Raw genomic sequence first — 15,821 nt, 5'->3', positions numbered from 1 at the left:
TCCTGGTTGACACAGACTTCAGTGACACCCCTGAAAGTTGCAGGATGAGCATAAGTCCTGTGGAAAGAGAAGAGAGAGTGCTTGGCATCTGTGGGGCTTGATCACTAAACCCCGAAGTCAGACCTGGGCAGATCTGCTGAGAGAACAGAAGAAAGGTGAGAATTGCTTTTGATATCTATGAAAGGAGACAGAGGGAAAAGGAAAGAGAGGGGAGAAGATTTGGGGAAGAAAATGGGTGGGAGGGGTTAACAGAAATCAGTGAATGCCATCTGGTGGAGGATGCCCAATTGGAATACGAGATGTTGTTCCTCCAATTTGTGAGTGGTCTCAATGTGACAGTACATGAGACCATGCACAGAGATATCATCAAGAGAATAGATAGGGAATTGAAATGTGTGTATTACAAGCCCAGAGGACCCCAAAACCCAGCAGCAATAGATATTCACCAAAACAAATGGTACTTAAATAAAAGTTGCTTTTAATTATCTTTAAACATGAAATCAGGATCAAACTTTAACTTATTACGATTAACTAACCTAATTTAAAACTCCCTTCTATTTCGAAGCGCATGTGTATGTAAAGTGTGTGTAAGTTTAGAAAAGTTCTTTAATTTACAGTGCAATCTCACCTTTTTCTTTCCTCCCACATACCACCTTAAGCAATCCCTTACTAATCACAGAGCACCTATGACACAGGAAATATTTCAAGTGGTATGTGAGTGGAAAAAAAAAGGTTGAGAACCATTGATCTAGACCTCATGATTCAGCTGTACAAGGCTCAGATTACCAGATGCATTTCAAGTCGCACAGCTGTATGAAGAGCATCAATAAATTATAAGCAGAGGAGATTCTCCAGGATGTTGCCAGAACTGAAGGGATTGAGTTATAGGGAGAGGTTGGATAAAGGTGGGTCTTTATTCCCCAGTGCGAGGGAGGCAAGCAATGACCTTACAGAGATTTACAAAATCATGAGGGGAATGGATAAAGTGAACGCTCACAGCCCTTTTTGCAGGGTAGATAATTCTAGAACTAGAGTTGCTTAAGACACTTGTGAGGTCAATTTGGAGTATTTGGTAAATGTGGAGTTTTAGACACCTAATGACAAAAAAGAGATAGACAGAGTAAATGTAGATAGGCTTTTTTCCACTGAGGATAGATGAGGTATAAACTAGAGGACATGGTTTAAGGATGAAAAGGGAAAAGTCTGAGGGGAAAATAAGGAGGAACATCTTTCCATAGAGAGTGGTGGGAGTGTGGAACAAGCTGCCAGCTGAAGTGGTGAATGCAGACTCAATTTGAACATTTAAGAAGAATTTGGACAGGTACATGGATGGGAGAGATATGGAGAGCTATGGAATGGGTGCAGGTCAGTGGGACTAGGCAGAAAAATAGTTCAGCAAAGACGAGAAAGGCTAAAGGGCCTGTTTCTGTACTGTAATATTCTATGGTTCTAGAGGGCAATGATTTTCAGCAAGAGGGAAAGGATGTAGAAGGACCTGGTCTGCAACTGAAATGAGGAAACTGTAGAAGGGAGCATAATAACAACATTGAAAAGACATTTGGACAGATTAAGTGCAGATGGGAGCATCCATCAACCTGAATCCTCTCTAAACAGTCTCTTCATTTTATTACAGAGTGTACATGCATCCCCAAAATCCAATGTCACCACCAAGACCAGAGTATTGCCATCAAGCCCAGAAAATTTATTTTCCACACAACACAGAAAAGCAACACTGAATAAACATAAAAAATCCCAAGTAAAACAAAAGAAAACTTGCACACTTCCTGAAGGTAAGCTGAAAAAAATATAATTGTTTTATTGGGTACATTTGGGAAGAGATTGCTTTTTTTTAAACCAGATGTGAAGAGCAAATTAATATCAACCCAGATTCATTCACAAAATCTTTGATTTGCTGAATAGTTTGTTGACGCGTGTCTGTGTAGTGCATGGTGGCAATGATTAACTGTTCTTTGTGCTTGCTGTTCCTTATCAAGCCTTTGTCCACTGTATAATAGTCATTCGCTGAGAAATTGGTCCCACCGGCCATCAAGTATCCATCCATACCAATCCCATTTACCAGCACTCGGTCCAGAGCCCATTATGCCTTGGCAATTCAAGTACTTGTCCAGATGTTATTTAAATGACACGAGAACCTGCCTCCAGCACCCAGCCATCGCGCTTCAGCTTGCAGCCAGTCGCTGGGTGAAATACTCAGGCACCCTCAAAACTACTTCACTCTTCACCTTAAAACTATACTCTCTGCTTGTGGACACTTCTGCTGCAGATCTCTATCCTATCTGTGCCTCTCATAATTTTCTGCACCCCCAGCTGTTCCGAAGAAAATAAGCCCAACTATTCAATCTCCCTCTATAATGGAAATATTTCGTTCCAGGCAACATGCTCATGAATCTTCTTTGCACCTTTTCCAGTGCAGTCACCTTCTTCCAGTGGTGTGCACTGTACATAACATTCCAATTGTGGACTAATCAATGTTTTAACCGCTCTTCTCTCTCCCACCAACAAATCTGTGTTATCATAGTTCCGTCCTTACTTATGTAGATTAATACTGTCTCTCAGAATGTTTTCTGGTAAATTCTCTACCATTCATTATTAGACCATCTGGTCTGTAATTACCTGGTTTATCTATGCTGCCTTTTTGAATAAAGATACATTTGTTGTCTTCCAGTTATCTGGCACCTCCCCTGCAACCAGTGAAGATTTAAATGACCTTGTCAGGACCCCAGCAATCTCTTCTCTTTCCTTCCATTGGAGCCTGGGTTACATCTCAACAGACCATGAGATTTATCCACCTCTACACCTGCTAAGACATCTATACATCCTTTCCAATCTTAATGTGTTCTAGAATTTCACAATCCTAACTGAAATCTCCAAATCTGAAATGTCTTTACCCTTGGTGAATGCAAATGCAAAGTCTCCTTCTAAGATCTATTCCACATCCTTTGCTTCCATGTACAAATTACTCCTTTGGTCCCTGCTCTTTCCATGGTTACCCTCTTGTTCTTGATTTTCAGGTACGCTGTCTTTACCATTCATTCTGTGCACTCTCATTATTTGACTTTTGAAAGACTCCCACTTGTTAAATGTAGATTCACCCATAATTATCTGCTCTCACATTAAAATTGGCCACCCTCCCTCCATTCAGATGCTAATTTAATGTTTTATTTAATTTAGTCATACAGCATGGAAACAAGTCTCTTCTGGACCTGGCCCATGCCATCTTAAATACCCCAATTGACTTACAACCCCATACGTTTTGGAGGGTGGGAGGAAACCGGAGCACCCAGAGGAAACCCATGCAGACATAGGGCGAATGAACAAATTCCTTACAAACAGCGCCAGATTCAAACCGGGTCACTGGTGCTGCAATAATGTGGTGCTAATTGCTACACTGACCGTGCACCCTTTCTAAACCATTCTTTTTCCTTTCCATGACTACAGTGAAATTTACGATTATGGCCGCTATTCTGAACACTTGTCACCGACACTTCATCTGCTCAAATGACGTCATTTCCCAATATTAGATCAAACACTGCACCACCCCTACCATCTGTGCTTGGGAACAAAAAGCTCTCCGGAGGCCTCTTACAAGAGGATCAGTTACCCATTCATTTCTGAACATTACCTATATTGCTTCTTGGCTGCCACATTTTATATAAGTTACATTGGTTGCAGTGTTTATGGGATACCCAATTCCAATAAAGGCACCATGTAAATGTTAGACTGCTCTCCCTTACCTGTTAGCTTTGTGGCTATTTTTCCAAAAAAATTCTTATGCCACTGATTTTTATCACCTCCTCGTGGTCCTTGACCTGATAGTGGTATGTTTTCTATCCCCAATAAGGAGTTGAGTGAAACTCAGATGTTTGTAGGTGCTGTGGTTGTAGTAAAAACTCTAAAATGGTGGCGGAACTCAGCAGGTTTCATAGCGTCCACAGGTCAAGATATATAACCAACGTTTCAGACCTGAGCCCTTTCTCAAGCTACTGTATGTCGAAAGACTCAAGCCTGAAATTTTGTTATATATCTTGACCACATATGGACACTGCAAAACTGAGTTCCTCCAGCAGTTCTGTGGTTTTACCTTAATAAGAAATGTTCTATTTTAATCAAGCTTTTAGTTTCATCAGCTTTTGCCTTTTCTACCCCTTCCCAAAATGCAAATCGCTGACTCACAGTTCATAGACAAATTTAAGGGTAAGATCATCCTGCCTACTTCACCTTTCATTTTTATTTAGTCAACTGAATTGATATATAGTCATTGAATACATTGGTAAACAATGTCTGCAGAGGCTGGAAAATTGGGGTACACACAAGGTATTTCAATTCCCCTTCCCATTCCCAACATCGACATGTCTGTCCATGAACTAATGTACTGTAGGTAACCACTACAAAGAAACACACACACACAGTGTGGCGGCAGGTTAAGCTCACCCCTTTATTAGAGCTGGAAAGGCTGCTTTTATACTGTTCAAGTTCCCGCCGTTTTTGCTGATTGACTGAGTCATCCATATGTATAACAATAGTGGGCGGGAACATCCATGCATATGAATGCCCTTCTTCCTCAGCCTGTTTCTGCTGAGTTAGCTGGGCAGCTTGACCAGTGCCATTTTAGGGCTGTTGGTCTGATCCTACCCCAGCTTCTACCCCCACTGGTTCATTGTCATCTGATTGCACAACTACAACCCAACAAAACAGTGTTCTCCAGTCCTCGGTGCAAAACTTGCAGACACACCTACAGAGAAACAATATCTATGCAGGACAAAAATTTCATCTTTATAAATAAATAAAGAGATAGATATTTTGAGGTATCTGTTCGGAATGTAATTCAAATATAGTTGCCAGAACTATGTGAGGATGGGTAAAACTGAGGAAGCTCAATCTATGTATGATAAGATAGACTAAAACAAGTAAACACTTGGGAAAGAAATAAATGGATGAAACACACACTTCATGAACATTTTTAAGGTACCTCTGGATGAAGTAAGAGCTTTGAACAGATTCAGTACAATCAACAGAATAAACTGCATGTCAAATTATATGGGTTGCCAACAGTAAAAAAAAACATTAGAAGTGGCTTGGTGATCAAATATAAGCATGATCAGAGAATGGGTTCCAACTAGTAAAAAGTAAAGTTAGGACTGCTTGAAGTTTGATCAACATATAACTTAATTTTTTTCATGTTTGGGGAAAGTTTGTCCTCCAGTGTACTTTGATAATGTATAATCAGGTTTTAAGTTCTAAAGTGTAACATTTTCTTATACATTTCCTTCCAATAAATTGTAACAAAGACCATGAACACAAACAAGTGGAAGAAGTTGGGAAAAGAGCTTTCCAAAAAACAAGAGCAACAAATTCCTGCAGTGAAATTACACAGTTGTCAGACATTGACAGTGACCATGAATATCAACAGCTGGAAGAGGTCATCTCAGAAATGGCTTTACATGCTTTGAGAGGATGGACATTGTAGATTTTGGAAAATGAACCGAGTAGGTGAGTGAATTTACAGGCCCTTCAGCCCTCGATGTTGTGCTGACCTATATATTCCTACCAAAAAAAACAATAAAACCCCTGTTTCCGGCACCTATGGAGATTGGTAGATACTGGGTAAGTGAGTTTCCCGGTTGCTCTTACAATGCCTAACTAATACACCTGCATTAAGTATGAACAGTTTAAAAGACAAAAGAACTATACTGTACTTGCACTGAACAAACTTCACTTACATGAATGATTCAATCTTAAAGCATTTTACTTTATTTTCAATCACATTCTTTTAAGCACTTAACCATTGCTGCACCTTCAGGTTCCTCCCCCTCCATGGAGTCGCCCAAAGGACGAACATTAACATTATAGATAATTAACTCCCCCTCCCCCAAGTTTTCAAATAAAGCCTCTGACCGAGGCGACTCTTAATAAGCAGGGATAAGGAGACACTTTAAGAGAGTCACCCCAACGGAAAGCAGCATCAATCAGCTCTTCATCCTGGGTGACGCCATTTTATTCAAACACAACTTTATTGAAAAGTAAAACACGACAATCTGTATTCAGAGAGCTGCTACAAGCAAAGCACAAGGTACTCAGCTGGGGAATATTTGCTCCCATCTTCACCAAAGGTTTTTGTGTTACTTCGGAGAACATTTACAATTTTAAATGTACATATATTTTACCTATTATTTTATTCTTATTTATTTTAATTTTTAAAATTTATTTTCCTCAGTTTTTTTGCTGGTTGCTTGAATTCTGGAGAGCAGAGATTTAACTGTATTTGGATTGCCACTCCACACAACATTGTAGATAAGGCAGCTGAGAGTAAAGTTCCTACAGTGCTCTTCATGTTTGGGTCAAAAACACTTTTAAATTTATTTTCCTTGATTTTTTTTTTTCCAGTTGCTTGAATTCCAAATTCCAGAGGTTTTACTGTACTTGGATGTATTGTGGAACCATTAATCACTGAGAAAGAAAACTAATATTTGACAACATTGGATCTAAATGGGTAGAGGTAGCCAAAGAGACTTAGTGTGTAACTTTATGCAATTAATGACAGATAAAAACATAATTACACCACAATCTCTTTCCATTTCTTAAGATGCTGAATAATCTGACTATTTTCACCACTTTTTATATTTGACAGAATCAAAATGTCTGGCTGCAGATCTCCATTGAATCAAAGATAAATGATCTATTTCCTGTTTCTTATTTTCCTTTCACCTTTGCCTGTAAATGTATATAGATGATCCAATCTATAACTCATGATTGATAAACCACAAACTATTTATCTATAATATTTTACTGAATGCAGCTAATCCTTTTCTCTTCATTCATAAATATATCAAATAATCATCTCTGGTTCCTACTGAGGTCCTGACCATTGCAAAAGGAAATATTTAGATCGGGGGTAGCCAAAGCTTAATGCAAGAGCCACATAGGATAATTTTCAAATTTAGACATGCAGAACATTAACAGGCCATTTCGGCCCACGAGTCCGTGCCGTCCAATTTATATCCAATTAACCTACAACCTCTGGTACATTTTGAACAATGGGAGGAAACCAGAGCCCCTGGGGAAAACCCACACAGATACGGAGAACATTACAAACTCCTTACAGACAATGTGAGATTCCAACCCTAGTCCCGATTACTGGTGCTGTAAAGCCATTCCACTAACCACTACACTAACTGTGCCATACATTCACATTTTGTTACAAAAATTAGATATAAATATTAAGAAATACATGTAAATAATAATATTTATTCATTCATGTAGTTTTTAAACTGCTAATTTGTATTAGTTTCATTAATCAGAAAGTACACATACTATCTTCTTCTTCTTTGGCTTGGCTTCGCGGACGAAGATTTATGGAGGGGGTAAAAGTCCACGTCAGCTGCAGGCTCGTTTGTGGCTGACAAGTCCGATGCGGGACAGGCAGACACGGTTGCAGCGGCTGCAGGGGAAAATTGGTGGGTTGGGGTTGGGTGTTGGGTTTTTCCTCCTTTGCCTTTTGTCAGTGAGGTGGGCTCTGCGGTCTTCTTCAAAGGAGGTTGCTGCCCGCCAAACTGTGAGGCGCCAAGATGCACGGTTTGAGGCGTGATCAGCCCACTGGTGGTGGTCAATGGGGCAGGCACCAAGAGATTTCTTTAGGCAGTCCTTGTACCTTTTCTTTGGTGCACCTCTGTCACGGTGACCAGTGGAGAGCTCGCCATAGAACACGATCTTGGGAAGGCGATGGTCCTCCATTCTGGAGACGACTCGATGCTGTCGACCTCTGCCATCTCGAGTACTTCGACGTTAGGGATGAAAGCGCTCCAATGGACTGTGTATTAGCTGAATTTTGTGGACTGGTTTTCAGGGTAAAATTTAGGGAGGGGGGGTCAGGCATTCTACTTTTGACCGCATTAAGTACCTGCTTTGTTTGGAAGCTCGGATAGGAGGGTGGACGAGGCCTAGGCAAGAGTCTGCGGACAGGGCATCCAGAGTTTCTGTGGACGGTGTCTTGGGCCAAGGTGAGAGAGAGACAGCGGTTAGGGCATTTGGAGCTCAGACAGGCGGGCGGCCAGGACCAAAAATGGTGGGTGGGGGGGGGGGGGGATTGTCATCTATTACACAATACTACATACATTCCAAATATTTACAAGCTCAAGCTGTGTCCACTCTAACCACCATTGTGAGCACCAGCTCATATGATTTCTGTCTCAGCCAACATTTTTTCATGGGCCCCATGTGGCCTGTGAGCCGCTGTTTTGCCACCCCTGGTTTATACAATCTAATTTACTCTGAAAGACAGTAGTCACAGAGCACTGGATAAACAAATACTTTGCAAGCAGGAACTTAAGTTTTGCGCTTCAAAACTAACCTTGCTATGATCCTTTTCTATAACTGCACCTGCTTTTTTTCCACACCAAATATATCAAAAAATAATCACCTACCAGAAGGAAATGTTTCATTGTTTCCCAAGTTATTCTTACATTTTCTACATTTAAAAAAATTATAATTAAGCTGCCAGCAATTGTCATTGTCCTGTGGAACCAATCTCTGAAATCTATTGCATACATTAAGTGCAGGTAGGTGTTGGAAATCAGTGGGAAAATGAACCTTTAATTAAACCAGTAAACCTCTCTACTGATGATTATACCTTTTTGAATAAAGATATCAGGTGAGCATTGGATATCTACTGTGGTCCTAACACCAGACAATCTACATGCAACACAGTTCACCCCACATGACAATTGTTTGAGAGCATTTTGTCAAAGGAAGGCTGAGACAAAAGACAACGTCCAAGTTTGCATTGCAAAACCATAGCCATGTCTCAAGCTAAGATATTTCAAAACTCCATCACCAAATCAAGAATATCTGTTAATTAGGCTAGTAGCCTACTCATTCAGGAAACATTTTTTAAACATCCATTTTAGATATCTTTCCCTCTTTTTCATGATAAATAGAGCAAGATCATTGAGGTTATCACCCATTACTGTTGCCTAGTTATCTCTGAACCCATATCTATCTCACAATCTATGACTGGTAATCTATTGAGCACACCAAAATAGAGCATTCCTATTCCATAACTTTATCTGAATCAAGTTTAAGCATTCTCCAAAACATCCTTGTAACCTTAAATTTTATTTTTCCTCTTTCATCAGTTGTGGATGTCATTGATTAAGTGTTCCAGGTGTTTCATTTTGGAGCATAGTTAGAAGTTACATGTAAATCAGATAAGCCAGTTATTGGTTCACTAATATTTTTCAGTTAAGGATGTTAATTGATTATTTTATCCCACATCCATTTTCTTTTAATAATATTTTTATGATTCTTTAACAAAAGCATAATCCATTCATTTTCTCCCACCATTTTATTAAACATAAAGTGTTAAAAAGAGGTTAAATATTTTTATATACTTTGATGATAAATGCTTGCCGGAAATTATGTACATAAAACAAGTCTCCCAAATCACTAATGATCCTGGTGCAGGCTCCAAGTTAAACAACTCCTTTTTAATATTCTCATGCTTGTATGAAAATCCTTCCATTGCTTCATCCCTCCCTGCATCTAATCCAACAATTCTTGGTCATACGCAATTGTGGGTTCTTGCAAATCCCTAATGGTAATCCTTCTACCATTGCTCACTCTAATATTTTCAGTCACCTCTTTAACCCACTCCTGAAAACCTTCCTCTATGGTCAACATGTGGGTTGACATCAATATTCTTGGTTAATGCTTGCGAGGCATCTTAGAATATTTGTGTTATGTTAAAGATATGGAAGTTTTTTTTATGTTTCCCTCTCAGCTTCAATTCTAAATACAATCTTACAAACCTCTCTTCCCTTTTGGTAACAGTTTTACCATTGCAATCACGTTATTGCCCATCTTTTAACATGGACATTGTTGACTCCTTTGGCTTCATGCTCCATGTTCTTTCCTTAATTAAGCCACAAGCATACAAACTTAAAACATACAGGGCCCCTCAAACCTATTCTGACATTTAATATCATGACTGATCCAGCAACCCAGTTTTAAAATTCTTATCCTGGTTTGTAAATCCTTCCATTGCTTCATCTCACCACACATCTAATCCTTGTTTTATAAACTTCAGACATGTTCAATTCTGGCCTTTCGTTCATTCCTGAATTCACTGATTTGGTTAGTGTTACGAGCCCAGAGGACCCCAAAACCCAACAGCAATAGATATGCACCATGTCAAAAGCAACAAAAGTTGCTTTTAATTTACTTTGAACTTAACCTCCTTCTAATTCTAAGCGCATGTGTGTGTACTGTGTGTGTAAGTTCTGCAAAGTTCTTTGGTTCACAGTCCAACCTCACTTGTTGTAGGCAATGCTTATACTGTGCACAGAAGTTAACATTAATAAAATTCACCAGGCTTTGGTGCTTAACAGGTAAATGGTTACCACTCAGGAAGGTTCTTGTTGGTTTTCAGAGAGAGAGTTTTTTCTTGTTCCAGGACATCCACACTGATTCCTTTTCAATCAGCCACTCCAGTGTCTTGCTGACGAAACTTGCCCCCTTCAGGGTTCTCCAGATGATAACCTCTTTCTTTCAGGTCATCACAGAGTTCCTTTCTGTTTCTCCTATTCCAAAGGAAACACCGGACAGCCAGTCCTCTCCTTTGACCAGGCCTGTGTTTCTCCTCTTTCTCTCTCACTCCACCCAACTCTGAGAGCAAAGCCTGTTTTTTTTAAGCTTTCTGCCTGCAAAGATCACATGACCTTCCAGAACGTAAATTCTGTTTTCCAGACAAAGCTGCCACTGCATGTTGTTATATTTATCACCTTTTGCAAATAACAGTCCATCATGAGTCTCTGAACACTCTTGCAAAAACTCCTGCAAACATTCTGTGGTTTAAAGTGTTTGTGTGTGACCTGCTCTAATAAACCTTTCCCAATTTATCTCCCAAACACCTCTACATACTCTGTCATAGTTAGTGCTTGCCAAAAAAAATGGGCATTTTTAAAGACATAGTTATTGCATAGCATTTTTGTTCTTTTCTGAGTTTCAAACCTATTTGCAAGCTTAAGAATTTTTATTATAGTTTGATATTTTATTTATGCTATTAGCACGTTCAGCTATTTTAATCTTTCAGTCCATCATATCCATGACTTCAGAGTTACGTCCTTATTGCATTTTCGCTATGCTTTCTCTCTCAGCCCACAAGATAGGACTCCAGATTTTGTAGTTATAATGATGAAACTATCAGCAGTTATGGAGAGTCCTCAGATTTCCCACCTAGTTGAATAAACTTTGTTGAATTAAAGAAAAACCAAATCCTCCCTGACCTACCATAGCTTTTATAGCAACAGGAAAATCAAAGATGTATCAATGCCACAATAGCTTTCAGCTGATATCAGAATGATGAATGCAACATCAAAATGTTTTTCTGGATAAATTATTGCATTTTACAATCTGGAACAATGTTTCAAATTTAAAGGGTTCCTTTTAAAAATAGAACATTATTTTTGCTCCTTTGCAGATTCCTTAGAGGATGAACAGTTGACCAATGAAACTACATTCCGCTGACATGCTTAATTTCATTGACATAAGAAATTATTAAGACCAAAATGATATAAAGAAGACACCTCTTGAAGATGGACAAAGAAAACGACTTACACTTCCAAACTATAAACTTTAGTATTTGAACAATGGCACCTCCATCCAAAATTATTGTTTACGTTGTGAGATGAATGGTAATAAAACCTTGAACATTGTAAGCTTTACCAGTTTCTTTAATGTTTTTAGTTATGCTCTTCATGGTTGATACCTGCCTGGACTATAACTGAGATTTCAGACTTTGATGATGTATGTTTCTTTTACCACTGTTAGTCCACAGCGCTGAATGGATGGAAAGTTCAGAGCTACCAAATCTGTTGCATCCCACCATTGTATTAACACGCAATATGATGGAAGGTGTATTTTACGCAAAGATGAGGTGGATTCCACACCCTCTTCATTCTCAGAGTAGGTAAACTGTGTGGGACAACATTGTAATCTTAAATTTGAAGGATAGTTAAAAGAAACATTGATGGTAATTTGTTGTCAGCTGGAAAAACCTGTAATATTGATTCTAAAGGCAAAGATAGAGTATTAACATGTTGGCGAAGTTTTGCCCGCATGTCTGTGCTAGCTCTTTTTACCTTCCAATGCTATTCTTTTCAGGCAGAAAATCCATATATCTGGCTGTAATCGTGCATGAATTAACTAGATATGGAATGACCATGAAAATAAAAATTATATTCAGATTTTGCATATTTTTCGTGTGAAGGGAGATGATATTCCTTAATAATTTTAATACCTCTTGTAAGGCAGATATTTTGTATGCAGGAATCCATAACTGCCAATAAAGACCATTAAAATATCCAGTGATGTACTCTGGCCAGAGTTTCGAATTTTCTTTTAATAATATTTTTATTGAATTTTACAAGGATAAACAAAGCATATACAAAATAAATTGTAAAGTACACAACATAGATATCAAAAATTAAAGAACACGACAAAATTGTCAAATTTATCAAGCACATCCATGTTATTCAAGCACAACTTCTAAGTTTATCCCAAAAAAGCCCTCAACTCTTTCGCCCCACCTATACACCAGAATATTATACTTAAAAGTATGTTTGGTTCCTGGAGTAACTCATTAAATTGCTGGAAGTCAGGTTTTTATATTTAAAGATATGAAAAAAAGAGAAAAAAAAGGATGAAAAAAATTCTTTAGTTTAACTAAGGTTCTGAAAATAATTCAGGAAAAGTCCTCACACCAGTTGGAACTTTTTGTTTGTATTATTTTTAAACAAGACCCCCCCCCCCCACCATCTTATTTATATTGTACATCTATCCAAAGGGGAGGTGAAGGGCAAAATACAACATATGACTGAAGTTCAACAAATGTCGTCTTCCCCAGTGGTACAAAAAATGGCAACCAAAGGGGTGGGTTCCAGATTTAAATTAAGGATTAGGGACAAGGTTTGGAACACATCCCTCCAGTATTTTGTGAGACTAGAACACGTCCAGAACATGTGAATAAGGGAAGCCTCACCTCTCCTACATTTGTCACAACAGGGATCCGCATTTGAATAAATAAGAGATCATTTAACTTTGGACGAATGAGCCCTATGGATGACTTTAAATTGCAACAGATGTTGACGGGCACAGAGAGAAGAAGAATTAACCAACTTAAAAATTGAATCCTAAATCTCTTCCGACAGTGAAAGGTTTAAATCCTGATCCCAGGCAGATTTAATTTTAATCAAGAGGGTTGAAACACATCAACGGTATTTGTACCAGATAGCCAGGGAAGTTTGGTAACTGAGGGTGGAGAAAATGCCTGATTTGCAGATATCTGAAAAAAATTACTATTTGGCAGGTTAAATTATTAACGTTGTTGCAAAACTGTTATCGATAAAAAAAGATCTTTAAAACACTCAATACCAATTCCATACCATGCTTGAAATGCAGAATCATGTAAAGAAGGTTGGAGGACATGTTTGGATAGAATAAGACTTGAAAGAGAAAAACAACTAAAACCAAAAGCTATGTCTGATTACCGGATTATCAATTGATTTATTTAAGGAAAGAGAAAGTGAAGATTCAAAATGTGCTGGAATGGAAAAATTTTTAACAGAATTCAACTCCATTGCTACCTATAATGGACAGTCAACTCAGTTATAAAAGTATAACCAAAACTGATATAACAGAATCTAATGAGTTAAAAAAATGATTTGGAAATGAAAATCAGTATAGACCAGTGATTCTTTTTCTTTCCATTCACATACCACTTTAAGTAATCCCTATGCCATCAGTGCTTTGTGATTAGTAAGGGATTGCTTAAGGTGGTATGTGAGTGGGAAGGGAAGGTTGAGAACCACTGCTCTAGACCCAATTGTTACTGAAATATTTTGCTTGAGAAAATTTGTCATTGGCCCATTTTTGGAGTTATAAAACCATGCTCATGAGTCAATTAGGTATGATTAGAAAAGTGGTTTTCAAACCTTTTCTTTCCATTCACATACCACCTTAAGCAATCCCAGAGCACCTATGACATAGGGAATACTCAAAGTGGTAATGTGGTGAATGTCTGCCAAGCTGCCTGTCTCCCCTCTGGCGACCCTTGCTGTACTAACATTGGCTGTGCATTATCTCTACTGTTAAGGACACTCTCCTTCGGTATAACTGTATATGCACCTATTGTCTTCAATTATTGTACCATGAGTTTCTGCTAATAAAAGACTTGATTATTGTTTGATCACATCATCTTTGTCTACTTCATTAACTGGCACTTCAATTTTATGAGCAGAAATGGATGCAGCCCTCAAGCCAGAGCGGCTGATAATCGACCAGTCTACCCCGAGGGCCAGAGAAATTTTCAACCACTGGATTGCTCGTTTCGATTGCTACATGGTTCAAAACAACGTGGTCGATGAGGCGATACAGTGGGGCCACCTGAATTCTCTGCTGGGTGAGGTCCCTTTCGCCGTAAAGCAAGGAGCTACCACTCAGGCTATAACCCGAGAACATGGTGCTTGCTCGACACCAGTTGCTGACTAGACGCCAGAAGCCCGGGGAAAGTGATGCTGCCTATGCACTGACCCTCGACTCGCTGGCAAATGAATGTGATGTCAGGGCAGTCAATGTGCAACAACACTGCAATGCCTTGAAGCTGGATGCTTTTGTCAACGGGATTGACTCCAGTTACATCTGACAAGAGGCTGCTGGAGACGGAACCCTTAACCTACGACCAGGCACTCACTCTAGCCAAAACACTGAGAAGTCCCATGCAGTCCAGTGAAATGCTAGAAACCAAAAAGGAAACATCCAGGAGTGCTGGTACCCCGAAGGAAAGAAAAGGGCGAAACCCCTGAAAAATGCTACTTCTGTGATAAGAGCTGACACCCAAGACAGAAGTGCGCGACTCGATTTGTTACCTGCAGCTATTGTGGGAAACTCAGCCACTTTGCTAAAGCGTGTAAGGCGAAAAGTACTCCCACTGATAAGAAGAAGAGAAGCACCAAGAAAATCTGTCCTGGAGCTGCAGGAATGGAAGACAACTGTGAAAAGAGGATTCTTCAGATGAGCAGGCTGAATCGACTTCAAGTGACAGCGAGGTGAAATCCCCTGTAAAGCTTGGGGGATGTTACGGACTGAAACGGTCGACTATGAAGGAGGAGGTGAATGGTGAGACTCTTGATTACCTAATAGACTCGGGGAGTACTGAAAGCTACATCCACGAGAGAGTTGCCAGAGCCTTAATTTGCGGAGATATCCAGCGAACCGAAAGATATCAATGGCTTGTAGTGAACTTACAAAAACTGTACGGGGCAAGTGTAAAGTAACTAAATTTACAGGGACATTGCCTTACTGATGTTTGGCTCTTTATTATGCCGGAGCTCTGCGTCCCCGTGTTACTGGAGTTAGATATTCAATCTCAGATGAACAGTGTAGTGTTAAATTTCGGTGGGTCACTACCCACACTTACCATCCCCCGCGCTAGTTACTGTAGTCTGTCCGCATTAAAAATCAAAGCTCCTTCCCTTTTCAGTGACTTATCCCCTGAGTATCAGCCGATTGCCACTAAGAGCCATTCTTACAGCAAAGAGGAGACCCAGAGACTGCTTAAAGAGGGAGTAATTGAACCTAGTAAGAATCCGTGGCGGGCCCAAGTGGTAGTCGTGAAAAATCACACTAAGAGACGACTGGCTATTGACTAAATCCAGACAATCAACCGTTACACTAACCTGGATGCCTACCCCCTGCCACCCATCAATGAAATGATTAATCAGATAGCACAATACAAAGTGTACCCCACT

General features: G+C 39.4%; 1 protein-coding gene across 2 annotated transcripts in view; it reads left to right on the top strand.

Annotated features, from left to right (window-relative positions):
• themis2 (thymocyte selection associated family member 2) overlaps nucleotides 1-12,388 on the top strand; it is a 65,563-nt gene extending 53,175 nt beyond the window's left edge. For both annotated transcript variants that reach the window (XM_069895245.1, XM_069895243.1), the window contains exons 5-7: nucleotides 1,634-1,790; nucleotides 5,310-5,511; nucleotides 11,495-12,388. In XM_069895245.1, the coding sequence (XP_069751346.1) occupies nucleotides 1,634-1,790; nucleotides 5,310-5,488 (336 nt within the window). In that variant the 3' untranslated portion in view covers nucleotides 5,489-5,511; nucleotides 11,495-12,388. The remainder of the gene's footprint in view (nucleotides 1-1,633; nucleotides 1,791-5,309; nucleotides 5,512-11,494) is intronic.
• The last annotated feature ends 3,433 nt before the right edge of the window (nucleotides 12,389-15,821 follow it).

This window comes from Narcine bancroftii, chromosome 8 (assembly GCF_036971445.1).
Source record: "Narcine bancroftii isolate sNarBan1 chromosome 8, sNarBan1.hap1, whole genome shotgun sequence".
Lineage (NCBI taxonomy): Eukaryota > Metazoa > Chordata > Chondrichthyes > Torpediniformes > Narcinidae > Narcine > Narcine bancroftii.
Note: the sequence above shows the minus strand (reverse complement) of the source record. Positions and strands in the feature narration are given on the sequence as shown.